This window comes from Phoxinus phoxinus (genome assembly GCF_949152265.1).
Source record: "Phoxinus phoxinus genome assembly, chromosome: 19".
In the NCBI taxonomy this organism is placed as follows: domain Eukaryota; kingdom Metazoa; phylum Chordata; class Actinopteri; order Cypriniformes; family Leuciscidae; genus Phoxinus; species Phoxinus phoxinus.
Window position 1 is genome coordinate 7633496 of NC_136894.1, and position 27378 is coordinate 7660873.

Here is a 27378-nt window from a genome sequence, read left to right on the forward strand (position 1 = left end):
ATATTTATAATTGTGAAAGTTTGGTGGGGTTAAAAGAAATATATGATGAGCACTTAATTATGATTATAATAGATCAAATGCAAAACTTTTTCCCCCTCACTTTTCTTACTCCCTTTCTTATGGTGGGATATAGGTTGTGCAGCAGCAGAAGGCAGAATGCTCTCAAAAGCTGGAGAATCTCACAATGTGGTTGGCGGGGGCTGCCAGCCTCATGGCCAATCAGAAAGTTGGGGTTGAGTCAGATGACGTGAACGCGTTACAGCAGAAGCAAAGAGAGCTAAAGGTGAGAAAAAGAGACACATCTGACTTTTACTTATCTATTGTCTGAGAAGTATTAATGTATGATTACTGGCAAAAGGGGGTGGGGAATGTATCTTTACTACACAGATTATTTTATTACTAAAAACATTGTTACTGTTTGTACCCTTTAACTATAGGAGGCGGAGAAGGACCTTCAGATCAAAAGTGACTTGTTGACTGATACTATCCGCTCAGTGGAGGAGTTCCTGTCTGACCGGGGTGACAGTCTGAGTCCTGAAGAGAGGGCTAAACTACAAGGGGCTCTTTCACAAATGAAGGAGCAGCACAGCTCACTTACTAAATCAATCCACTCCTCACTAGCTCAAGTAGACACTGCCATTGTCACAACACTGCAGCAGAACACACAAAGAGTAAGCTGTTCACATATTTCTTTTTCAAATTGTCAGCATTGTATTCTTTTTTTACTCATTGTCCTGTTTTGCTTCTGCCCAAGGCTAAAGCAGAGGAGCAGATGCAGGAGACACAGGAAAGTATAGATACACTGCTCAGGGAATTGTCATCATTGGACGACTCAAAGAGGAAGTCATTTGGTGACACCGTCACTGACAACCCGACATCTGCAACACAAGAGAATGCTCTGAATTCTCACAGAGACGCGCTTCAGGTCAGATTCTTAAATCAATGTTAATAATTCTCAATGTTTTCTCAATGTCTCAATAATTCAGCAATGGTTTACCAATATGGTAACCCTATTCTAAAGTGTATTAATGTTCTCAGTTCTAAAGTAAGTTCAGTCAGTTTTAGAGTGGTAAAGTAAGTTTACTCAGGTCTATAGTTCAGTTTTAATGTTGTAAATTAAGTTTAGTTCATTCTAAAGTCAGTTTCAAAGCAAGTTCATTCAGTTGTAAATTTTGGTATGTTCTAATGTCAATATTAAAGTCAGTTTTCAAGAATATTCAGCCAATTCTAAACATTTCAGTTTAGTCAGTCAAGTTTGCAGTGCTGCATCTACCATTTGACATTTTGGCTTTTCTTTATTGCACCAGGCCGAGCTGCAGCAGTTACAAGCTCAACAGGCTCACCTTCAGCAGGTGGCCCAGTCTGTCCGCTCCCTCCTGGAGCAACCCGACTCCAGTGTGCCTCCAGAGGAGAAACAACGCTTGCGAGCAAAGCTGGACCGACTACAGAGTCAGCATCAGGAGCGTCTCCAGAACTGTCAGGACAGACTGAGGCAGGTAGATGCCCTCAGAGACGAGTTTGCCAAGTTTGTGCAGGAGCAAGGAAACCTGGGAACATGGCTTGATCAGAGTGAGCAAGAGCTACATTCACTTGGGGAAGGGGAAACAGATGGAAAAGGTCTAAAAGACAGGATAGAGGAGCACAAAAAGGTATCAAAATATACTGATGGTGATGTCTAACATAAATGTACTTCAGGGAGAAAATAAAATCATACTTCAAGAATGTTTTTCTCTGTAATTTCAGCTTGCAGAAGATGTCATCTGTCACAAAGCAGACCTGCGTTTTGTGACTATCTCTGGTCAGAAGGTTCTGGATTCTGTCCAGGGGGCCCTGGAGAGGGTGGGCAGTACTGATCCAACTCTGGAGGAAACCAGACAGTTAGTGAGTGACAAGCTCCAAGATGCCACACAGCGCTACAATTCCTTACACAGCAAGGTGGGTACAAAACAGAGCCTCATATTCTCTCAGTCTGCAGTGACATGTAACGTACTGAAGACATGCTGAATGTTTTGTGTTCTGTCTTTCAGTCCTCAGAACTTGGCACCCGTCTCTCAGGTCTCCAGGAGCGATACCAGCACTACCAAGATGAGGCTGGTTCTTTAGACTCCTGGCTGAGCACTCGGGAGCAAAATCAGAGTGTGTTTAAACCCAGCGGAGAGCAAACAGACACCCAGACATTGCAGCGCAGTCTCAGTACTGTACAGGTTGGATTATTTATTCTTTTCTGGTTCAAATATTTAAGGAAAGCTCACAAACAATTTTACCAGATAGATAAACTAATGGAAATGATCACCTAAGCAAAATTGTGTTTCCATACCCTTAGGAATCCTCCTGATTAATCAGCCTTTTTCTCTCTTTTGCTGTCTTCTCTCAGCTGTTGCAGGATGAGTTGGCGGAGCGTTCGGTACAGCTTGAGAAGGTCAAGAGAGCAGGAAAAGATCTGGTCAGCACTCAGGAATCCCCAACTCTCAAAAATGCAGATATTAACAATATTACAGGTAATTTCACATAAAATGTATTTTTGAGCGTGTTTTACAACTCTCTGGAATATTAATTTTCGATTGGTCAATCAATGCACTCTGATTATGATTGAAAGTTTAATTTTCAGTTATCATTACAAAATAAACCCTTAGAAGAGACTTGATCTCTATTTTATTTTGTGCTAATGACCTGTACACTTCACATTATTCCTTGCATATAATTTAATCTTCCTCTTGGTTATTTCAGATGCTTTGGAAAAGCGCTTTGAAACCCTGTCTGATTCAGTATCAGTGAGAGCCAAACAGCTTCAAACAGCTGTTGCCCAATCAGTCAGTGTTCAGGAGGGTCTTAAAGCACTGTTGGCGTGGTTAGATGGCCTACCGTTATCACCTGGATCAGTCCAGCCCACTGCTCAAGCAGTTCAGGATGCCCTGACACAAAATCAGGTATTTTGGTAAATGTACCATCATAATCATCAGTATCAGAGATCTTTAACCAGAAAATGTTTGATATAAACATGGCGCTTCCCCCGCCCCACAGAAAATACGTCAGGAGCTTCTTTCGAGGCAGGGAAGCGTGGATGCCACCTCGGACTCTGTGTCCAAGCTCCTGAAGTCTGCAGATGCATCGACAGCATCTGGCCTGCAGGGGGCACTGCAGGACTTGAATCAGCGCTACACAGCAGCCCAGGCCAAGCAAGCAGATAGAGAGATTGAGTTGCGGGGACTTTTGCCCAAGTTGGAGAGTTTTGAGCGCCAGAACGCAGACCTCCGCAGCTTCACGCAGAGTCGAGAAAGGGCTCTCAGCCCAGTAGGCCAACCAGACTGCAGTGTGGATGACTACAGACAGACCATAGAGGTTAGAGAATTAGGCCACAGATTTACATACTTTCTGAAAGATTACATGTTATTGGCCGATGTCTGAAGGTGTCACAATTTTGTCTCTTTTTTATTAAAGGAGGTGAGATCAGAAGTTACACAAGAGTCGAGTCAATTAAAAGCATTTGTTGAGCTTGGTTCAGACCTAAGCCAATCTGGGATGCTTGCCAATGTACAAAGCCTTCTGGACACAACCAAAGAGGTTTCTGAGGACTTTGCGCACTTGGAATCTAATGTCAATGAGAGGTGAGTGGAAAGAGCTGTGAAAACATTATCTTGCGCCAGCGTTATTTTAGCTGTTTTTATTAATACCGGTATATTGAATTAGCTTTTATTCTTATATTTTCATTTTTCATTTGTTTAATTTTTAGTAATTTTAATTTAGAGTTTTTTTTTTGTAATATTCCTATTTAGGTTTCATTTATTTTTATTTCAGTTTTAGGTCTTTTTTTATTTTAGTGCTTCAACTTAATCTTACTTTAGTTAGTTTTCGTTTAAAGTTTTTCTTCAAATACTTAAATTTTATTTTATTTCAGCTTTGTTTAAATTAACACATTTCTTTTAAAAAAAAGAGTCAATTGTTTTAGTTTGAATTAACAGTGATATCCCTTTCCACATATAACTTCTTTGTTCAGACTGGAAGTAGAATTAATGCTGTTATCAAATTCAGGATATTGTAATATTGTCCCCCTCAATGCATTTGGCAACTATAGCCTTAGCACAATAGTGAGTTTGTTCCAAGCTATTCGCTGCAATAGTTTCATTTTGAAATGTGGTGTCCTACCAACTCTAATTGCTTTGACATTTGACATGTGACAAAAGTAAGAGGCTGAATGCTTTCTGCCATAAAAAAAAATAGAATCATGCTAACCCAATCTGACAGAACTGTATCCGCCGTTATAGAAACCATTTGGCCACATCCCTGCTTAAGATGCCATACTGGGGCATCTTTAAAATGTAAAAAGAGTTAGTCATGTGTTCAAGTCTAAATCCACTCCACATATCTCTAGGAATACTTGTGAGTGGGAAGTGGGATTATTATAATATAAACTGTATGTAAATGGTAGCATGTTAGGACATGACCTTCGACTCGCTGCTGCTAACATTGGTAGAAGGCATGCTGGCCTGGAGTGGAGTCTGGCTCTGGGTTATATCCCACACAATGTCCTGATCTATCACCATGACCTAAAATAGTAGCATCTAGTGTTGCCATATTAATAGGAGGCATACTTAGCCAAAGATGTCTGGTACTGTCTGCTTGAAAGATATTTTTCTGTTATGGTGGATGAATTTCTGCTGGTGAAGGGGTACTCTGGATTTTGTTTTGTTTTTTCATTAAAAACATTTTACACTAAGAAAGGAATGAGACATTTGAAAAACAAGATCATGTGGGCTCACAAAAGCGGAATTTTACGCGGAACAAGTCGCCTCAATGGAGCCAGCATTGTGAATACTCGCCATTAACAAAACCTAATCAAACCAGTTTCTTCATAGTTCATATTCATCTAACTTGCTCTGTGTCCTTCACAGATTTGATTCCATCCAGAGCTGCGTTCAGCAACTGGCGGAGTTTCGCTCGCGCTCTGGCTCCCTCCTCAGGTGGCTGCAGTCGGTACAAGAGCAACTTCCTGCCAAAGAGCCCAACCTAAGCACAGAAGGCCTGCAGAGAAGAGCACAGCAGCTTAAAGTAGGGCTGTAATTCTCTCTATTTACAGTGTTCTGACATCAGTTTCTGTTTTTAGTGAGGTGAGCTTTAATTAACATGTCTTATAAATTTGCTTGTAGGATTTGCTCTCAGAATGGGAGACCCAAGGAAGCCAAGTTCAGGAGTTAAACAAGACCAGTTCACAACTTGAGAACTTGATTATTAACATCACAGCCCCCAAAAACAAGGCTGGTAAGAAAAGCAACATTGTGGAGTTTCAGGGCTAATGTTCCTTTTCTTTGCCTGTAGCTAGTCTGTAGCTATTACACCTAAAACTGAAAACCCTGTCTTCATTTACTCACCTTCATATCATTCAAAACCAGTATGACTTTCTTGGCCACAAGAATAATAGTATTAATTTATTATATATTTTTTCCTCTTAATTATCCCAAACATTTGAATGCCAGTGTATCATCATGGTTTCCACAAAATTAAGTATTAAGCAATTTAAAAAAAAAGTTTCTTGAGCAGCAAATTAGCATATTAGAATGATTTCTTAAGGATCATGTGACATTGAAGACTGGAGCAATGGGTGCTGAAAATTGTTAAATATATTGAAATAACTATTGTAATAATTGTAATAATATTTCACAATATTCCTTTTTTACTGTTTTACTTTTTTCGATCAAATAAATGCAACCTTTGTGTTTTTTATGATAATTTTTTATGATGCTTTTGCATTCTTTTTGATGCATAATAGCTACTTTCCCTGTTCATTTGTTGTTGCATGGAAAAGAGCGACCAGTATATTATTCAAATGTGCTCCATGAAAGACAAAGTCATACAGGTTTGGAATGACATGAGGCTGACTTTTTGGCTGAACTATCACGTCTACCTCCTTCCAGACTACTGATTTTGAGCATATTATGTTTGTATATGTGGCTCTGTGTTTAAATCCTCTGTGTTGAGTTTGTCTAGCTGCTTATGTATGTGTGTGCTGCTCCAGCATGCCTGTGAATTACCGTGGCATTGTCTGAGCGTGTGTCTGTGTGTCTTTCTCCCAGGTGTTTCCCAGCTCAATGGTGCTTCCAGCCCCAACAGTGTTAATGGCATTCACACCTGTAAAGGTGAGCTTCCTCCTCACCTTTAGCCAGTGACCCATGCAGCATCCTTATCTCTGGAGTCTTTTCTCTACTAGTCATTTGCATTTTCCGTTTCACCCCAGGCGCAATAACTCCACATATCTCTTCCCTCTTCCCCTCACCCTTTCACTCACTCTCCCAATTTTTCTTTGCATTGCTTCTTGTCCTGTTCTGTTAGTTTGTTTTCTAAGTATGTGCAGATTGGTGTAATCTGTCTTTGTGCTTATGACCAATTTGTCCAATCATTTAAGCTTTCTTTGACACTGGCAGTGCACATAAATCTGATACAAAGGACTGTTCAAACTGTCTTTTTGCAAGTAATCTGTTTGTTCAGACAGTTTAGTCATTATCTAGTGTATTGATTCCCATTGTAATTCTTTGACAAAACTGGAAGAGAGTACAGCTGTCACTAGCTATGTTTCCAGCCACCTAATTTTGGGATATCGCATAAAAAAACGCTACATGGAAGCACCAAGATGCACATAAATTCTAAAAATGCACAAAAATAACGTATGCGCTCAGTTGAGGCAGATACATTTTTAAGAGACATGCACATAAACTAAGATGGAAACACATTTACGGAATCAATCACTCGATGTGCAACAAAAAACGCATGTGAATTTACCTCAACAGTGGATGGGATTGATTGGGTAACTGGACTAAGCAGACCCACAGAGGCTTTCCCAATTGCAACTTCCATTTTTACTACAGATATTTTGCGCCAACTTTCCAGGAAGTTGCGATTTTGTTCTCTTGAACACATTTATTCACAAATGTCTCTTTATTCGCATATGTTTTATGCAATATTCAAATTTTGCGTATAAGTTAAATTTGCAACTTTGATTTAACTTAAACGAGGTAATAGATTTTATATATATATATATATATATATATATAGAGAGAGAGAGAGAGAGAGAGAGAGAGAGAGAGAGAGATTTTTATGCATGTCGTGTGTGGCTCACTAAATGAAAAATACATTGAAATGCTTATCCCTCAGCTTGTATATCATTGCTTGGAAAAATATTTAAAACTATTTGGCCTTGTCATTGGCCTGCTCTGACTGTACTTGCATCAACATTTCAACACTCTTACCCTCAGACTTGACTGAGATCCAGGTGGCAGTGGCAGATGTGAACTGCAAGTATGAGCAGCTGGGCAGTGACCTGAAGGAGAGGAAGGGTAAGCAAGACGCCTCTCTTGACCTGCGGCAGAAGGCCAGGCAGAGTACTGAGGCTCTCGTCCAGTGGCTAGGCCCCCGTGAACAGAGCCTGGCACAAGGGCAGACCGCCTCTCCCTCACGGCCAGAGGTGGTGCGTGCTCAAGCCCAAGAGACCAAGGTAACATCTTAAGAGAATTGAGTACTTAACAGGGGTATCAAACTACATCCCCCCACAAATGATTTATCCCTAAATCCAGCCAGCAAATATATTTTCATTTAATTTTTGCCTTTTATGTTATCCCATAGTTTAAAAAAACATTTGATTCCATGTGATTACCTTGTGAATGAGCTGACAGACAGGTATCTGTGTCCAGGTTTTACTTTCTGAGCTTGCCGAGCATTCTGGGAAAGTGGAGGATCTCAAGAACATTCTGAAGCAGCTAATAAAAGATAATCCAGACTCTCCTGAAGCTGAGACATGGAAACGTCAGCTTGAAGACATAGGTCCGTGAAGTGTTTAAATGTGGTGTCCTTGCATACAGTGTTTTTAAATGCACTTTGTCCTTATGCCAATAATTAACGAGCGACATAATACTGCATTAATATTCATATGTTGGTCACAAGACGAGAGTTGGTGCAGAAAATGGAAGACTGAAAATAATGTACAAGAAGATCTTGTCTTTTCCAGATCAAATACCCTGAACTTTTGCTATAAAACATGTTAAAGCATTCCATTTGTTGTCAAAGTGCAACCTGTTCAGGGAATTTCTTTTATCCATTGCGCTTCATTTAAACAGAATGAACAAATATCAGACAATTGACTGGTCCTTTCTGCGAGTCACTAGAAATGAACAAAAATGCTCTTTGAAAAGAAAAACAAATCTGCCTGAATGAACAGGAAATCAAGGGAACCAGATTGCTTTGTGTGCATTATCATAATTCTCTGTGGTTCTTGCTACGTTTAGTATCTAAGTTACTATTCGCACTCACTCAAGTATATTTTAGATTCATGATTTCTAATTCATTAAAATTGGTCTTTGTCATATTTGTTCTAAATATTGCTCTCTCTTCTAGACTCTCGGTGGATGAAAGCCAATCAGACTGCAGCACAGAGGCAGACTGAATTGGAGGCGTGTGCTGATAGGCTGGGTAGTTTTGCAGCAGCAGCCAGTCAGTTGGGACCATGGCTACGAGAGAAAGAGCTGATGATGAGTGTATTAGGCCCACTGAGTATCGACCCCAACATGCTCAACACACAGAAACAGCAAGTGCAGGTAAACAGGTTTTTAATGATATCTTCCTGTTTTGTCTACCAAATCACCCTCCTGGACAACAAATCTATGACCATAACAGTATAGGGGTCTTTTCACAAGATTCATTAAATACAGGTTGTTAAATACAATCTAAAACATTGTAAGGGTTACATTGTAGAGTACCATAGAAAAGTTCCACCTTTAAATGTAGTCCTACTTCAAAAGAATAATTTCGATTTTTTTTCCCCCCACGGAATAGGTCATGTAAATGCTTATTAAAACATATTTATCATTGAATATTACCTGTGCCTATAAAGAGTTTTTTCTGATAAAGACCTTGACTGGTCAAAACATTGTGCTGTTTTATTAATAATAAACTTTCTAGAGCTGTGCTGACATCTATCCAGTGTGTGGACGTCTATTCTTTAATTTTTCAATCAATATCATGCCTTCCATTGACAATTTTATTTTTTTATTTTTACATTTTGTACTCAAAACTAATTGCTTTCACCACCAGTAGTCAATTTAAATGTATTTCTCTATCCTGTCAGTTCATGCTACGTGAGTTTGAGACACGGCAACCCCAGTTTGACCAGCTGACTCAGGCGGCAGAGGGAATCCTCTCTCCGACTGGAGACGAGGATGAACAGGACCTAGAGGAGGTGAGGCAAGAGCTGGCAGACATTTCACAGCAGTGGGGAGACCTCACCTCTCGCCTCTCGGGCCGCTCGCAGAAGATCGACCAGGCACAGGGAACCAGCGAGCACTACCTGACCCTTCTCAGGGAGCTGTCTCAGAGTGTGGCCAATCTAGGGGAGAGGCTGGATGCGCAGGCCTCTCTAAGCGCTCAACCCGAGGCCCTACGGCGTAGGCTTCAGGAGACAGGGGAGATCCGCTCTGAGCTGGAACAGAGACGGGGTCAACTGGCCAAGGCTGAGCTGCTGTGTGAGGAGCTCAGCACAATTGTGGCCGAACCTTATCTCAGAGATGAGTTACACAAGAGACTGGAGAGTGTGAGCGGCCCCCTCAAGAACCTAGAAGAACGGGCTGGTGAGTAACAATTACCGTAATGCAGGGTCAGACATTTTCCATTAAGGGGCAATATTTGCCCACGGGAATTTGAATCAAATTTATAATTACCTCATTAAATGTATTTGTGTTGTCTTTTATTTAAAATACTTATAATTAACCAATTATTTAAATAAATTTGAATACTATAGACTGTTACCTATAAAAAAAAATTATCAACATTAACAAAAACCATTTTACACTGCAAAGGTAGAACAGAAGTTGCATCTGACATGGCATTAATGTTTATGGAAAGGTGGAAGACGTGTATTTTCACAACTGCATGATGTAAATAGACTACATAAACGTATTAAAAATACTATTTATTATAATATAAACTTTAGTAGTAATTTATTTAGTTTAACTGTGCAGAGGCATTTCTGTTAGTTTTGGTGGCATTTTTGCTCCAAACCCCAATAATCTCTCACCCTGCCATAATATATGGTTTTGAGCATGTACTGTATATAATAGTAACCATCCCTCTCACTGCTGTCTTTCAGCTGATGGCTTGTCCCAGCTGCAGGCCACCCTGTCCAGCACTCAACAGTTCCAACAGATGTTTGACGAGCTTCGTGGCTGGTTGGATGGGCAGGATGGGAGTCACACAGCTGGCATTTCTGAAGCTCTCCCTTGCCAACCTGACACTCTGAAGAACCTTCTCGCCCAACAAGAGGATCTCCAGCGAGCCATGGCACAACAACGTGGATCCTATGAGCTCATCCAGGCCGAGGGGGCATCTCTACTGGCATCCCTCCCTGCTGGAGATGAGCGATTAGCCCTACAGACTCGATTAAACACCTTACGGCAAGACTGGGAGGCCATGAACCAACAGGCCACTGAGAAACACTGTCGAATAAAAGAGACGCTGTCCCGTGCTGAGCTGTACCAACAACATCACAATGAACTTGTACCTTGGGTTGCAGAATGTGAGGAAAGGGAGGCAGAGATCCACCCATCACTGGATCCCGCCGCCTTGGACGAGGCTTTGCAAAAGGCTAGGCAGTTGAGTCTGGACTTAGATCGTCGTCGCCCCCTCTTAGAGTCTCTGAACACGGCAGCAGATCAGCTGCTGGAGCAGAGCTGCGTTGGTGAAGAGGAAGTGAGGGATGAAAAGGCTCAGCTTAATCGCAGGGTAGACAGCCTCTCTGAGCGACTGCAGGGACGCACGGCTCAGCTAGAGGAGTTGGGAAGCAGACTGAAGGAGTTTGAAGATGGCAGACTGGTTGTGGAGAGAAGGCTCGAAGCAGCCAAGCATCAGATCGAGGTTCAGGAGGCACTTGGGCCACAAGCTTGTAGCAACAAAAGCCTGGAGCGTTTGCGGAGCCAACAGGAACTGTTAAACTCTGTACAGCCGCAGGTGGTGTACTTGCGAAACCTGGCTCAGGGGCTGCTACAGGACGCACCCGAGATATCCGGGGCCGGCGAAGATGGCGGCCAGAGGCTAATGCAGCAGGCTTGTGATACCGAAAAAGAGTTTGAAGAAGTTACTGAGAAGGTGAGAGAATCTGCACATGATCAGGAGCCTCTGGAATGTGTCAGGACTCAGGCGGTAGTTGGGATGTTATATATAACCTGATCTGTAATTTATGTCTGCGCTCATGCTGTATATGCTAAATGCGACTTTTACAAGTCTTTTTTTTTACTGTTGGTCCAGATTTGTCTCGTTCATTTTTAATAGTTTGTAGTCAAAAGTTTAACATTACCATTCCTGTTATGCAATACCTTTTGAACTCTTAACTTATATATGTATAGAAAATAAATATTTTCTATATAAATATAAGACTTTCAGAAATATCCTGTGGTCAAGCGCAGATACTTGACATTTTTTATTATATTTTTATATAAAATTGTTCACATAATAGCAAGAAAATATTCAGGATAACGCCTAAATCAACTCACTTTTAGTTATAAATTCCTTTATACAATACAAATAGTTTGAAAGCAGCTTTACATGGCTAAACAGGAAAATAATTATTAAATTATGCAAACAGAGTTCAAATCTGCTGTAAAGCACCTCAAAGAATAAAATAGTGTCACTGTTCAGCTGAGGTCAGTTCGGTGTTGATTCAGTTCGATTCAATAACTTTGTAAAGATGATCAAATATTCAGCTATAAAGCGGCTCTTTAGAAAACAGTGATGTCATCGTCCAGCTCAGTTGGGTTTGGTTAAATGGTAGAAATCAAGAGAGAAGGTTGTTATTGCTAAAATATTGTTATTGTTTATTTTTGTTACTCATATTAGTGAACTATGTTTAAATTGTTACTACATTAATATTAAAATATTTAAACAAAACATTTAGAAACATATTATTGGGTAATGAACATCCACTGCATAGTAGAAATGGCCCACAATCTCAGCTCCATTTACCTACATGTGTCCCCTTTCTTTTCCCTACAGACTGAGCAATGCTGCTCATCCTTGGAGTCCCGGTTGCAGGGCGTGGGAGAGGTCCAATCAAATGTTCGAGATATTTTCTCCCGCCTGGCTGATTTGGATGATGAGCTGGACAGCCTTAGCCCTGTGGGACGAGATGCTGACTCCTTGGCTTCGCAGGCTGACGCTGTCAGGGGATTCCTCAGCCGACTTGATGCCCTCCGTGCCGAGCTGGAGGGTCATGGTGGGGAATGCACAACTATGCTCCGTAGAGAGGGGAGCTCTCCTGATCTTCTGGCCCTCAGGAGAGAAACCGAAGCCCTAAACCGACAGGCAGGCAAGCTGACAGAGCGAGGCCAGAACCGCCTGGCACTCATAGGAGCAGCAGAAGAACGTGTTAAGGAGTTCTACGCCCGACTGGCTGACCTACAGGGGTTGCTGGGACGGGCAGAGGAGGTGCTGAACACACAGGCCGTCGTGGGGACAGAAGTGGAGGTCATTAAACCGCAACTTCAAGAATTCAAGGTAGGAAAATATTTAGCAAACTGTATATTTTTGTGTGTACTGTAGCTTTCATTTGCAATATCAGATTCCATTGTGTGCTAACCACTGTTAGCTAACAAAATTCATATGCCACAGGAGGTTCTGAGGCTTCAGTCTCAGAGGGGCTCAACCCGCCTACCTCAGCATGAGCTCATGTGGCACAGTCTTGTTTTTTTTCAATATCTAAACAATTTCTAGCAAAGCACTAGTCATGCACAATGTGGTTTACCGAAGCATGACGTGTTCCTGAATCAACCACCATACCCCTAAATTCAGTGGGCAATGTTTTGCAGATGATGCAGGATGATGTTCCTGAACCAGCAAAGGCTTTTGATCCAGGAACATGTCCTAATTGTGTAAATCACATGAGGCCAGGGCTGTCTAAATGGCTGTCTTAATTACTTTAATTTCAAATGATAAAATGTCAAGCTTTATTTGTGGTGGAAAATCCCAGGAAGCCCTTAAAGCTTATCTTTTGTTGACAACTGCTGGTTTATAAGCACTTTTTATAAGTGCTGCATTCCCAAATGCACGTTATAAGCGTATCGCTCAATGCTTATATATTTATTTAATTAAATCACAACGTTTGCAATTTAATAATCACACTAAGCCATATTGTGACATTCAGCTCATATTTGTTGTGAGCTTAGCAGGAATGTTCTCATTGACTATGCAATCTCTCTGGTGGACCCATTTGCAGCTTAAAACCTACAGAGCAATCTGAATTCAGTTGCACACTCTCTGAGCTCTTGCCCCTCAAGTGTGTGTGTTTAAAAGAGAAAAGCAAGGAAAATGTGTCAAGATCTGTGTGGTACTTTTAATATTTGTATTACTGCATAAATCCTCCTTTCCCAATGTGTTCTTGCTGTTTTTCTGCTATCCTCTCTGTGACGGTGGCGAGAGGATAATGTGAGACATGTCAGCTCTTACTTAGAGTGGGCTGCTCGAGTTCACCTTTCCCCCCCGTCCGTCTGATGAAATGTCTTTATCTCTCTTACTCATGTCTCTTGAGGGTGGTGAAAGAAAGGAGAGTGTGAGAGTGAAGAGGTGTAGGTGGAAGTGGGAAGGAATGGAGATGAGGAAATGACGGATGTAGTGGGCGTCCGAGACCTCCAGGAGCAGGAGAGTGAATCAGTGCTATAGAAAATATGTCTTGCTGAGACTGAATCATTCCTTCCTCCGCCATGTTTGATTGCTCAGCAACAACAGTATGAGTAGTTCTAAGACTCAGTGGTATTGAAGTAGTCCAGTGACCTTTAACTGAACATTTGAAGATTTTAAATGGCAACATTTATAATCAAAGACTTTTTGAAGTTCTTGGAATTTGGGATAAAGGGTGAAATTTGTCATTGTGTCATTTGTGTTCTTCAGAGACTTTATAATTTCCTGCGAAGTAAATCTTCCATTGTGTTTTTTTTTCTTCCATAGTACTGCATCCCTCTGTTCAGTGCTAACACTAAGAGCTCATTAATGATGTCACCACTGTGATGGACACTGAGATAAATCTGACCACACAACTAATCCGTGTCAGCCCACTGTGTCAATATGGAAGCGTAAGAAGGGAGGGGAAAAAGAGACAGGGACACTTTGCTGTATATCAGTCATGTGAAGAGTGGAGACAATACAATAGTTTTAGATATACTAGCAGATTTATATACTAGTAGTGTTCAAAAGTTTGGGGTCAATACGTTTTTTTAATTTTTTAAAGAAATAAATATTTTTATTTAGAAAGGATGCATTAAATTTAGTAAAGACAGTGACAAAGACATTTATAATGCAAGATTTCTATTTCAAATAAATGCTGTTTTTTTTAAAACTTTGTATTCAGTAAAGTATCCTGAACAAAAATATTATGGTTTTCACAAAAAATATTAACCAGGGCAACTGTTTTCAACACTGATAATAATAAACAAATGTTCCAAATCGGTATATTATAATAATTTCTGAAGGATCATGTGGCACTAAAGACTGGAGTAATTATGCTGAAAATTCAGCTTTGCATCACAAGATTAAAATCGATTTTAAATTGTAGTAATATTTCACAATATTACTGTATTATTTTTATTATTATAATAATAAATGTAGCATTGGTGAATTGGCTTTTCAATTCCTATCCTCATTAGCATACACCTCATGAGGAAGTCTTTCCACACACTTTTTCCATTTTTGAGTTTTCTGTTTTTCCACTACTTGTCTATCCACTTGCTTGTCTCACAGCTTTACTCCTGCCTCATCTAGGCATAGCGGTCTAATAAAGCTCTCAATCAAATCTGTAACAATATGGTTGACTGAAAGCACGGCATCACCCATTTTCTCTTCTTTGCTTTTCTTTCTTTCTCTCTTCTTCTCTCATGGGTGCTAAATGAAAGCAGGTTGTATAGATGTGATTAAAAGCACAGCACAGGCAGACAGACATTGAGAGGGGCAGAAAAGGGACTGAATAGAGGACTAAGAATAAGTGGGTGTTGTCGATATGGTCAACTGTGACGCTCAAGTGGATGTCTAATCAATACGGCGCGAAGTGGAGTTCAAGAATGAAGTCAAAGCCAGCACAGTATATAAAGTACAATGGCCTTCAGTCGTGTTGATGTTGAAAATCTTGGATACACTATTCTAACATCCAAGTTGATTTCCTACTAGATTTCTCTTTCTGTCAGGAAATATCTTCTTTTTTTATTATTATTATTGAATTGCGTTTATGGAATAATCCTAAATGTATTTTTTCAATGCTCAGTCTGACTGTGATCAGCACAAATTCAGTCAGTGGTATTATAACAAAGGCAGTGGAAAATTACTGCTTCTCAATAATGTCTTGTGACCTTGAAATGGAGACAGCCACGTATATCAAAGTCTTGAAGACGGTACAAGATACAAAGTGAGATATAACAGTAAAAATAATATAAATATAATATAAAATGATATATTTTTTCCTTTTATTATATTATTTATTATTTATTCATTGTATATTATATATTTTCATAAAGCAAAGAACTTTTTCAAAAAGACATTTATTTTTATTTTTCACAAATATTATTACACTGCTGTTAATGTTATGCTTCATGAATATAATTTGTAACAGGAAAAAATGCACAATAGAAGCATTTTCACAAGTGGACCTTTGAACCCCACTGTATGTATTTGTAGTCTAGAGGTTATTTTTAGGAAGCTGAGGAGATGAGATCTCATTCATTACAAAGAGGAAAAAGTGAAAGATGAATAAAATGCATTCGGAAAGACATCCTTGGGATTCATCCAACTTGGCTGCAAGCACTTGTCATTTTTCCATCTTCTCTGCCCCATTTCTCTCTTTTCGTCTTCCACTTTGTAATAAAACATCGTAAGATAAATTTGAGTGCAGCCCGTTCGTCTGCCACGAGATAGTCTGCTCTCATTTTCGCCTCACTCCACGCAAGCCAGACTCCATTTCAAAGACACCAAATCCAAAATGATGTCATTGCTCAAAGGGGTGGAGAGGGGAGGGTGATCCTGTGTGTGTGTCTGAGAGGTTTTTTTGTTGTGCAAGCTCCGTCAGGGCAGCTGCGGGGGGCATGGGGTATTAAGAGAAGGTGTCAGATTAGTCAGTGTCATTGTTTAGCTTTTCAACAATGAGCGTATTGAGATGTTGTGGAAATCGGTTGGAGAGAGCCGGGGCTTTTCACACTTATGACTTCAATGTGAAATGTCTAGCCTGTGTCGTCCAGTGTTTCCTGTCTGAATATGTTCTCATATTTATCAGCAGGCGTGTGCTATAGGGTGACATGTAGACACAGAAGGTGTGTTTGTATGTTGTGGGAGTGTGTCCGCAGGTCCATGTGTGAAAATGTTTCTAATTCCAGTCCGTGTGGAGCGTCCGGCATCCCAGCTGTCTCCCCACCCTCAACCCTGGAAACACACTCACACATGTACACATAACCAGGGTGTGGTTGCCCCCTCCTTAAAATTCCTCCTGTCCCTTACGTACCCTTGTGTGCTCCCATGTCGCTCTGTCCCAGAGCAGCTGAGGCTTGAGCCATTGGGGCCGGATGAAGTGCTAGATTGGAGTAAAGCGAGGGCCCCTTGTCCAACTAGGAATTCCTTCGCAGGGCTGTTGGGATGAGGGAATGGCTTCTAAATCAAATCAGGTTGTCCACGCTGTCCTCAACCTTGCCGCTTATATCTTCACTCCCTTTACTCATTCCATCCCTCCATCACTGGAGGTTTGTCTATTTTTATCGACCTCTTTTTACATAGTTTGAGATCGCAGGTTTTATTCCACAAAAACAACTGTGGAGGCTGTCATGACCTGCCCTACCCCCACCCAAACCTGAGAGGTTTCCCTTTAACTCATCAATCTTGTGGCCTCTCAGTCAAATAAGCAGATTAGCACTGGGTTTTCCTAGAAGAATGAATTTATCACTATTGCAATAAGGTAATGTAATGTAAAGTTCTTGCAATGAGTTATATTAACATGGTGAATCTCTTTAAATAATTCTCTGTCATATTTCACCGCAAATTTAAATGAAATTAAAATGAGCATTTGTTACTTATACAAGTTTGTATAAGTCTAGTTTTAGGACCATTATAACAATAATAATAATCATTTTGGCATCAGTTTTTTCACAGTTCATAATTCACAGTTTATACTTACAAATCAGTGTATTGGAAAAAAAGTATCCCAGTTATTTTTTCTAATATATGTTATTTGTATGTAAATAATTGTTTACTGTAATTACAATAAAAAATGACAGAAGTGAAAAGTGATTTAATAATGTACTGAACATAATGTCACAAAGCAAAATATTTTAATGGTACTTTTCCATGAGCTTTGATAAAAGGGTTAGGGTACTACACTTTGTATGATCCTTACCTGTATGAATCTTATCAGGCTTGCAATTGGGCCTAGTTGGATAACTTTGTATTTCTACCTGTTTCCTGTCTATTATCGTGGTGATACTATATGTTTTTAAATGTCTCAGCGATCTCTGATGTCATTCTAGTTTAATTTCCATTTCTGCAGTTTCGCTGGAACATCTTTCACCTGTAAATGTATAATTTATATCAGTTTGCTCATATTCAGTTTATTTTTTGCACTGAGGGGTTGATTAAATTAGGATAACATGGTTAGACTAATCTGATGACTTAATTTCTCTAAATTGACCCGGTTCTATACATCACACACTGGCATTTGAGTGTGTATGCACATATGTGTGTGTTATGTCATGCTCTCTCTGGCTGTTCCCATTGCCTGATATTGTTTCAGCTGTTGTGCATTACTGTGGCATTCCATAGAAAAGCCCACTTTCCCTTCCAGTTAGTCTCAATTAGCTCACCAACAGAAATAAATAGGAGCTTAATGTAAATAGGGTTACTCCACTGACATTTGGAAATAATTACCAAGATAATAATCAATGTTTTGACTGAAGTCAAATGTGGGAACAAGATGGTGATGCCGATTTTTATTTTACATTGTTTATTTTTTTCCTAAATAACATGGCTTTAATATTAACTAAATGTTAAGCTTTAGGTTAATGCTTTATTTGCTAATGTGTTCATTCATACATTCAAAACCTATTTTATTGCTTTAATTTTGTGGCAAGACCAGACTCTTTTCCTTTTTCTTAGCAGATGTGTTTGTATTCCTGTCTCTACTCCATATGTCTTTGTGTCTTTGGTGGTGAGAGAGAACAATGCACACATTGAGTCATTCAGGTAAAGCCATGGTGGTTAATTATAAATCTACTGCTGAGATAGAGAAAATGAGAGACATGCTACCTAGTAACCAGTGTGGCAAAGGGGACGAGAGAAGAGGGGGGTAAATGAACAACCGAAACAAACAGATGAGGCTTTCAGTACCTTTTCACTTATAGTGCAATCAGGCAGGAAGAGAGAGAGAGAGTAGCAAGAGTAGTGGGCAAGCAACAAAGATAAAGAAGGAAAACAAAATCAACAGGTGCTCTGCTGAGGCAACAAATAGCCCTCTAAGTCAATAATGTTCTCAGGCCTCGTGCTTGTTTTGCTGAGTGACCACCAGTCTTTAAATGGGGCCGCTTTTGTACAAGACACAAAGCACTAGTAGCACTTTACCTATGCCAATCAGTTCAGTTCCAACCATAGAGTCTGTTTAGGGGATTTTGGGGTTTGAACCCCTCCCTCTTCCTGTCTGAGTCAAGACTGTGACTCCTTAACCAGGCGTGACTGGCCAAATGACCAGTCACTGAAAGAATGAGGAAAAGTAGAGTGGGGGATGCACCAGTCAAGCAGTCATGAAATTTAATTGATATAAGGAAGTGCAATGAGAAGAGGAGGGTTTAGACTGGTTACACGTACAGCCAGGATAGGTTTAGATTCATTGTTTTAGTCTCTTACTTTGTTTTGTGTACAAATGTATTTTGTATTACTTTTTATCCTCCAATTGTGTCTGGGATGCACATGTGTCCGGTTTCAAATTTGCTGAGGATTACGGCTCACTGAAACCTAGTTTTATGTGGTTAGAGGGAGAGAGCACAAGCACCAGCAAAATGGACAACAAACCTCTTTTGTTTCTGTAGGGAGGTTTGTGTTAGACGCAGCCATAACAGCTGCAACCCAACTGACACAGAGGGGGAAAGAGTTTATAAAAAAGGCAGAGAATTTAGCTTGCTTGATATGCAGGCCACGGGGAGCGTGGCGTTTCAAAGCAACAGTTAGATATCTGAAGACTAACAAGCCCCTCCCCCACTTCATGTGTGAGTGTGTGTATTTTTCTGCATGCATTTGTGCTTTTTGGACAGGGTGCTACGAAGAACAGGCAGACATGCGTTTGGTGTTTATTCTCTGCTGGAGCTTCTTAAAGGAATAGTTAAAAATGTACTGCCATCATTTACTGACCCTTATTGAGTCTAATCCCAAACCCGTATGACTTTCCTTCTTCCCAGAACACAAAAGGAAAAATTTTGAAGAATTTTCCATGCAATCACAATGAATGGGTACTAAAGACTTTCAGCAGGGGCTTGTGAGCTATATTCCAAGTCTTCTGAAGTCATATGATTGCTTTGTGTGAGGAATGCATCAAAAAAGTTTTTGACATGTTAATGATTGATTAGAGAATGTCCAATGTATCAGTGAATAATGATGTATATATCAGTCTATTTTTATAATATAGCACACAAGTTGTTTTGGGTTTATGATACTTTTTATGGTACTATTTTGTCCTTTTTGAAGCTTTAAAGCTTCAGTCCCCGTTCAATGTAATTGCATAGAAAAGAACATGGAAAACATTTCCACTCCAAAATTTCTCTTTTTATGTTGCACAGAAGAAGAAAGTAATGCAGGTTTAGATTACATGATCGATTTTTTTGGGGGTGAACTTTCCCTTTACACTCTGAAGGAAGGATAGAGTTGTGATCTGTGCAATAAAACTAAGAAAAATAAGATGCAAAACAAAATACACATAAAAATATTGAAAGCTCACACTTTGTATTCCCATTTCATGCTAGTCTGGGTCGGTGGACATTTCACGGTGGAATGTTCATTCATTTTTATGTTGTGTTATCCTGAAGCACCTCATCAGAGGCCCCAGTACCACCCAGCCCCCTTATGCTCTCTCCTGACAGGATTGTGTTACAGAAGAGTAGCAGACGGGAATGCACAAGTGGGGTGTGTGAATATGGCAGACTTTTGTATGTCCTTCTGTATTGTTTTGCTGTTACAGAAGGCCCATCTTAAAAAGAAGGGAGGGAGGTTACTGAACAGTGAGAGGGAATGTGTGCAAGGGATTTTTGCTTCCACGTATGGCAGTTTATTTGAGGGGGGAAAGAAGGGCAGCCGTTATTTCTTTAAATCCCTCTTGCAAGCTCCCTCCTCTTTCCCCGACTCACCACTCCCACTTTAGTTAATGTTTTCACTCTCACTTTTCCTGTTTGTTTATCTATTGTGCTCTAGAGTTTGTGGTTTGCTTCAGGCATTTGCTCTTTTTTGAGTGGGAGTGTTTATCCCAGCTGATTCAGGTTTAGATTACAGCAAAGTGATGAATATCACAATTACAAACTGAAAATGAGCTTTATCATTCACTCAGTTGACTCATTGAAGCTCACTGTACACATGATAGAAGAAAACTAACTCAGCGAGAGCATGTAGCCCCTCTTCTTCAATAACACTTAGTTTACATAGACGGTTGCTATAGAGCTTAGAATGTGATAAGCTGCTCCTGTTATCCAGTGATTCTGCAGAAACACGTCAGATACCCAGACTGGTCACTCCCACTGACTCCATGGTCCCTCCTCCCACTCACTTTATCTTGTGCTCACTCCTCTAGCCTTGTCTCGCATGTTTTTTTGGAAGGGGAAACCGGCATGATTGGACCACTTCCTGTGTTTTAAAACCACAGCAGGAAACAGAACAAACGGAGCTGGATTCAAACAAAAACAGAGAGAGAGAGAGAGAGAGAGAGAGAGAGAGAGAGAGAGCAAGAGAAAAAAAAGAGAGGCGAGTGTGTGAGAGAGAGAGGGGGGGGAGTGAACGAGAGAGGAAAACTGGGAGATTTTTTTAGCAGCTGCAAACCATTTCAGCTGTGAAGTGGCTTTAGAACAGACAGAGAAAAGCGTGTATGAGAAAGAAAGCCTGCACAGGAAGAAATCAGAGAAAAGAAGAGCAAGAACTTGCGTGGATCCTAGCTGAGCTGTGTTTGGAGCACTGAAAGAAGAAAATAAGAAAACAGGGAGTGTGTCCGGGGATTGTCTGGAAATCACAGTGCCTGAAGTGCAAGGCAGCACTTGGAATGAAGCTCTGTCTGGGTCTCTGCCTTCTGGATACAGTCCCTTGACTCTCAACTCTCCCTGGCTGAACTGGACTCACTGGATCTACATACCCTCAACCCTTCTGGACATAGACACCTTTGGACCCTTATATTTTCCCTCAAGTGCTGAATGAAAGGATTGCAAAAAAAAAAATTTCATGTTTGAAGAACGTCTTTTTTACTTTAAATATGAAATGAACATTTCACAAAGAGTGTTGGATTTCATTGATTTCAATCCCTTGTGCTCAGTCTGCTGAAGAGGGCAAGATAAAAGAGAAGGATGATGTATTTCAGGCACAGATGGCTTCTCTTCCTGACATGCTCTATTAATGCTTCATTATAGGATTAAAAAGAGGAAGCAGAAATTGATAAAGAATACACAGCAGGAAAACTGGTAGGACTGTCGGAAGAGTGAGTCCGTTATGGTTTTTATGATTGTTTCTTTAAATATCTTCAGTGGTATCAAGTAAGTTTATAGTGTTTTTTTTTGTTTTTGTTTTTTCAAGATGCCTTGTTTTTCAAAATACTTCCATGGAATTATGTCTATTACATTATGTTTTTAGAAGAAAAGGGAGATGAGAGACAAAATCTCCTGACTGGCACTTTTTGTTTTTCTTTGCCGAACTCAGTTTTATGTAACAAGAGTGTGGATATCTCACCTTAAAAGGAGCCTCATTCAGCTTTGGCTGCTGCTCTTGGAGATGGTGAAAGTAGCTGAAGCCCCGCATTGATTTTTCCTGTTGTGGCTGCAGGAAGGAGAGTCGAGAGGAAGCAGCACTAAGGAAGGAAAGGATTTTGGATTTTTCTCTTGTTTTGAGGGTTTAGGACTCCGAAGGGAAACAAAGGAATATTGCCCATAAGGGATGTTATTATCCTGTTATGGATTTTGGATGTCTCACTCAGACACTTACCAGCTTTTTGTATATTTTTCTTAATATTTAATATGTTGCTGCACAGATTTATCCATGCAAAGGAGACATTTCTAATGCATTTCAGCATTGCACGTGTAGATGCCGACATGTAGCTCTGAATCAAGAGCTTGTACCTTTTCTTACTTGGATATTTATGCTGGATATTGAGCATCATAACAGATTGTACACTGAGAATTCAGTGCATGACTGTATGTGTGTGTTCAGAACCTCACTAATACTCACTGCAGGCTTTGTTTCTGGAATAGTAACCATCCCATCTCAGCCCCTTGAGGGCGCTGTAGTTTGGGATGGGTAAACCTCTGAGCCGCCCGGACTGCTTGCGGCAGAACCCCAGGTGCCTTGGGAAGGGCGATGATGAGGAGGCATATATTGAGGACTGCTATGTACCACAGCGCTCAATTTATGACACCATGCGCATCAATGAGCAGATTGATCAAGGCTCAAAGCTCAGCCAGCCTTCTCGCAGCACTCTGGGCTCAGGGGGTGGTGAGGGGAGTACACTCTCCAGCAATGGGACATTGGGAGCCGACATATGTGGAGTATTTGTTGCACGAGGAGGGCCTTCTGATGCAGGTGTGAAAAAGCTGGATGAAAGAGTTATTTTTGATGCTCTTAAACTCACCGGTGACCCACAGAGTATGTCACCTGTCGGAGGAGTCGGCTCTGGAGTGGTTATTCCTGCATCAAATTCAGCTGCCGTTGGGGCAGCTGTTGTGACAAAAAGGAGGCACCAGGGTGGTGACAAGAAGGACAATCCAAATCGACGCTCCTGGAAAGCTTTTATGCCCCCTACTTACCCTGAGTTTGCAGAACGTTTAGAGCTTTCACCTGGAGAGAGTGGAGAGAAACGTCTGTCTGGGGCTGGAATCCCAGTTTCTCCTCTCCATCCTGTGCCATCTTTACTAGCCTCATCAATTCCTTCTATATCATCGCCTCCTTTGGCAACACCTTTCTCACACTCCCTTGTCTCATCTGTAGGTCCTCAAACTCCACCTGTCTCTAGCTCTCCTTCTTTCACTCCCACTGTTAGCCCAATTCCTCCCCATCTTCTTCATCCTCACAGACAAAAACAGCCACTCCAACTGCACTCCCAAAAACTTGCTACTGCTCTGCACTCTCCCTCAAAAGAACAACCATCCTCAGAGACTACTACTTATGCTCAGCCGGACACTCCACAACCTAGTCCTAGTATCTCTCAACAGGCTGAGAGAAAGAGAGGCGAGCAGAGTAAACCAAGTCCTGCCCCAATGTGTGTTAGAAGTGTCTCAGAAGAACCACCACAAATCTGGGATACTAATGCAGCTAGAACCTCTGATAACGAGCGAGACTCCCCACTATTGGAACATGACCAAGACACTGTTCCACTAATACCTCCAAAACCAGTATTTTGTCCCCCCACTAAAGCCCGTACCTGGCCCCGCAGTATGAGGGGTAGTAAAAGGTCACTTGGGCATGGAAGGGTTCTCCCTATCCTACCCCCACTGCCCCCCATTCTTGGTGAGGAGAGTGATGAGGAATCTTTGTTCCTGTTGGATCCTCCATCACCTTTCCTGCAAGAAGGAGAGGGGCTTAATTATGGGGGTTTGCCCCTGTCTCCCTGTATCAGTCAGGAGGGTGGTGAGAATGGTTTATTGGGCTGGCCACCTCCTACTGGTGGGCTAAGAGAGAAGACGGCCTCTGAACTTTGCTTTGAAGAAGATGAACGCAGAATCTTGGAAGAGTTAGAGGATGATGAGATGGATAGAGAGCAAGAAAAGAAAGAAGAGGCGGAGAGACTGGAGATGGAGGAGAGAAATTGGCAAGCAGTGTTGAAACTGGAGAGCAGTGAAACATGTGGTTTATCTTGGGAGGTAGAAGAGGAGGAATCACCGTTACAAGACTGGGAAACGCAACAACTTGCATCCTCAGGCCACTGGCACCACCACCTTTTGACACCACCTGTAGGATTTGGAGGCTCAGAGGCCCCTAGTGCTTCCCCCTGCCCCAGCTCAGAGGCAGGTTCAGACGAACTCTTTCTTGAGCTGGAAAGACAGTGTTTGGATGAAGACACAGACAAATCAACGGTTTCTGAGAAGAGGAATCTTTCTCACACTTCTGAATACTCGGATACCTGTGCCAACTTGCTTGAAGTGGAAATGGATCAAGCTGATGCCAGACATGAATGTGACATCACAGAACTGTATGATGAAGATTGTGTTGTGATGTCATCACATGCCATTATACATCATGTAGTGCACACAGATCAGACTGAGCCACGTGTAACACAAATAAATCAAAACTCACCAGAATGTACACAAAGCTGCTTTTCTCTTGAAGATATTGACCAAAGCCAAGACCAACTGAAAATATGTCTTCCCTGTAATAGTGAAGGTAATAACCATGATCAAAATTATACTTCATATATAGCTGATGCAGATGCTTTAGATTCTGAATCTAGTGGCATTCAAACCTTACACCAAGATAGCACTGTTCCGTCTGAGACAATTCAGACTGTGAGCTATGAGCGACCAGATAGTTATTCAGATATAGACATTGGCGCTTTATCAGATCATGAACAGCAAGAGCAAGAGGAGGTAATGAAAGAAGATGAGACATCTGACATTCATATCTCCTTACAACATGGATTTTTTCCACCAGAGAATTTGAATGCAGATGTTGAATGTAATATGAATCTTGGCATCTTTATGACTGATTTGGAAGGGGTGGAAATTGAGGACAGTTTTCACCAGTCTCCAGAGTGCTCTGTCTTGCAAGATGAGGCAGAAAGTGAAGTTAGGAAAAGTCACTGTGAGACTGTCTCTCATGAGGATACAGTTTCCTCTGAGCCTGCTCAAGTAACTATGGAAATGACTTCTGACCAAGAGGGATCTTTTTTTAAATCAGAGAAAGAAGAGATTTCAGTCTCCATGGAAGTATTTGTTGAAGAGGAGGTGTCATCACATGAGTGGGAAGTAACAGAGGCTGTTCAGGGGACCACAAGTACACCAAAATCAGATGCCTCATACCCACAGTTAGACTCTCCCAATATCAGTATTGAATCTGCTCCACCTTCCCCTCTGCCCCTGAACATGACTACCACTAAACATGAGTCAAGAACTGCAGGACTTGAAAGCAAAGATGGTGATGCTTTTGTTGCAACAGACAGTTTTGTTTATTTAGCTGTGGCTGTGCCACCTCAGTATCATCAGGTTTGTCCCCCATCTCCATCAGTGGAATCAGCCCCTCCGAGCCCCCTCCCAAAATGCTGCCCTGAGCCAGAGGAATTTCTCTCTTCCGATACTTTTGTTTACCTGGCAGCCCCTGAGCGGCTTGTGTCTGATGGGGGCTCTGCCTGTGAAGACTGTCAGGATTTGGACTCTGAGTCAGAGGAGACCCGATCAGGTGTTGACTTTGTACTTGGTTCAATGACTGGGGATAGTGAATGGGACTCAGATGGATCAGGCTTAGACACTGTGCACCAACAGAGGGACCAGTGGGAGCAACTAGAGCCAGGCCTTTTATATGGCCTTTTTAACGAGGCAGAGAATCAGACAAGCTCTCAGGAGGGTGTGGAATCATGTGACAATGACTATAAGGCCACCTGTGAAGCAAGATCTGTGGAAGAAATCTCACCACTAAAACATGACCTTGATTTGGACACAAAGGTAAAATAACCTTCTTAAGTTTTTATTGTTTTAGGTGGTCAGTGCAAATGTAACTCTGTCATTTTTACACTTCTTTGGTGCCAACACAACTGTTGGTAATGGCTGGAAATAGTCAGTAGTTTTCCATAATGTTCCCATAGTACTTTATACTAAGTGTATGTTTGCCTTAAAAAACATGCTTTCATTGAACAATAATGGAGCACATTTTGTTGAAAAATAAATCATAAAAATTGGTTAAGTTTTTTTATCCCACATACAATACTTTTAGTGTGTCAGTAGGAAATATAATTTTACATTTCCAAACATTCCTTTTGCCATTCATTTTAATAATCCAGTGAGATGTATATATGCATAAGGAATCTGACAACAGCCGGTATGATCCACACGGAGATCTGATCTTACCATCGAGTCCATCTGGGATTACATGAAGAAACCGAAAAAACGGAGACAGAATAAATCCAGAAGAACTGTGGCAATTGTCTCCAATACACTTGTAGAAACCTACTTGCAAAGCTGCAGTACTGTGAAAAGTTTTAGGCACTTATGTAAACGTGCTGTAAAGTGAGGATGCTTTCAAAAATAATGTCATAAATAGATTTTATTTATCAATTAACTTCTATTAACTAAATCAAATCAATATTTGGTGTGACCATCCTTTGCTTTTAAAACAACGTTTGTCCTCTGTATACTTGGACTAGCTTTGCAGGTAGGTTTTGTCTTGAGACGTTGCCACAGTTCTGCTGGATTTAGTCTGTCTCAGTTTTCTGTAATCCCAGATGGAATCGATGATGGTGAGATCAGATCTCCGTGTGGAGCATACCGGCTGTTGTCACTCCTTGTGCATACAAAAATTTCACTGGATTATTAAAATTATTGGCAAAAGGAATGTTTGCCGAGGTTGCCCGCCCACTGAAAAAATGCAATCAGACCAAAACAAAAGATCTGTTTTTAATAAACGTTACACTCCTCCCCCCATTTTTTTCACATGCAAAAAGAAAAAATGTATAGACCTTTTTTTGGTCTGATTGCATTTTTTCAGTGTGCGGGCAACTTTAGTTACTTGGTTGACATAACTGCTTTTGATCTACGCACATGAGAACTGACTGACTGACTTTTCTTTTTTGAGCGCATACATTCTATTTAAAAAAAGGAATGTTTGGAAATGTAAACATATTTCCTACTGACACACTACTACAGCATACAGCAAAATATATAAATAACTGGCTTAATGATGTTCTTTTTTGAAAATACTAACAAGCCTAAAGACTTTTGCACAGTACTGATATATATATATATACTATATATACACTTTGTCTTAATATCCAAGCATATCCTTTCATTGATCCTTCTGATAGTGTGTTTGTGTTTAGTTTGAAGCAATGTGGGTTTTAGTTCATGGGGACCCAAACACAGACTTCTTATGTATGATTGATATTAATATTGATCCATTTAATATTCATAATCACTGTATTGTCTGAAATGTCTTCAGGCGCATAGTATGTGTATA

The 27378-nt window shown here is 40.8% G+C and overlaps 1 protein-coding gene across 5 annotated transcripts in view; it reads left to right on the forward strand.

Annotated features, from left to right (window-relative positions):
• Positions 1 to 27378, forward strand: part of macf1a (microtubule actin crosslinking factor 1a) — a 174024-nt gene that overhangs the window by 118267 nt on the left and 28379 nt on the right. For all 5 annotated transcript variants that reach the window (XM_079590323.1, XM_079590326.1, XM_079590324.1 and 2 more), the window contains 19 exons: positions 134 to 283; positions 438 to 671; positions 755 to 925; positions 1308 to 1649; positions 1744 to 1935; positions 2028 to 2204; positions 2375 to 2498; positions 2728 to 2927; positions 3022 to 3339; positions 3439 to 3605; positions 4890 to 5046; positions 5145 to 5256; positions 6069 to 6131; positions 7245 to 7483; positions 7680 to 7809; positions 8380 to 8579; positions 9110 to 9608; positions 10127 to 11121; positions 12025 to 12525. In XM_079590323.1, the coding sequence (XP_079446449.1) occupies positions 134 to 283; positions 438 to 671; positions 755 to 925; positions 1308 to 1649; positions 1744 to 1935; positions 2028 to 2204; positions 2375 to 2498; positions 2728 to 2927; positions 3022 to 3339; positions 3439 to 3605; positions 4890 to 5046; positions 5145 to 5256; positions 6069 to 6131; positions 7245 to 7483; positions 7680 to 7809; positions 8380 to 8579; positions 9110 to 9608; positions 10127 to 11121; positions 12025 to 12525 (4971 nt within the window). The remainder of the gene's footprint in view (positions 1 to 133; positions 284 to 437; positions 672 to 754; positions 926 to 1307; positions 1650 to 1743; positions 1936 to 2027; positions 2205 to 2374; positions 2499 to 2727; positions 2928 to 3021; positions 3340 to 3438; positions 3606 to 4889; positions 5047 to 5144; positions 5257 to 6068; positions 6132 to 7244; positions 7484 to 7679; positions 7810 to 8379; positions 8580 to 9109; positions 9609 to 10126; positions 11122 to 12024; positions 12526 to 27378) is intronic.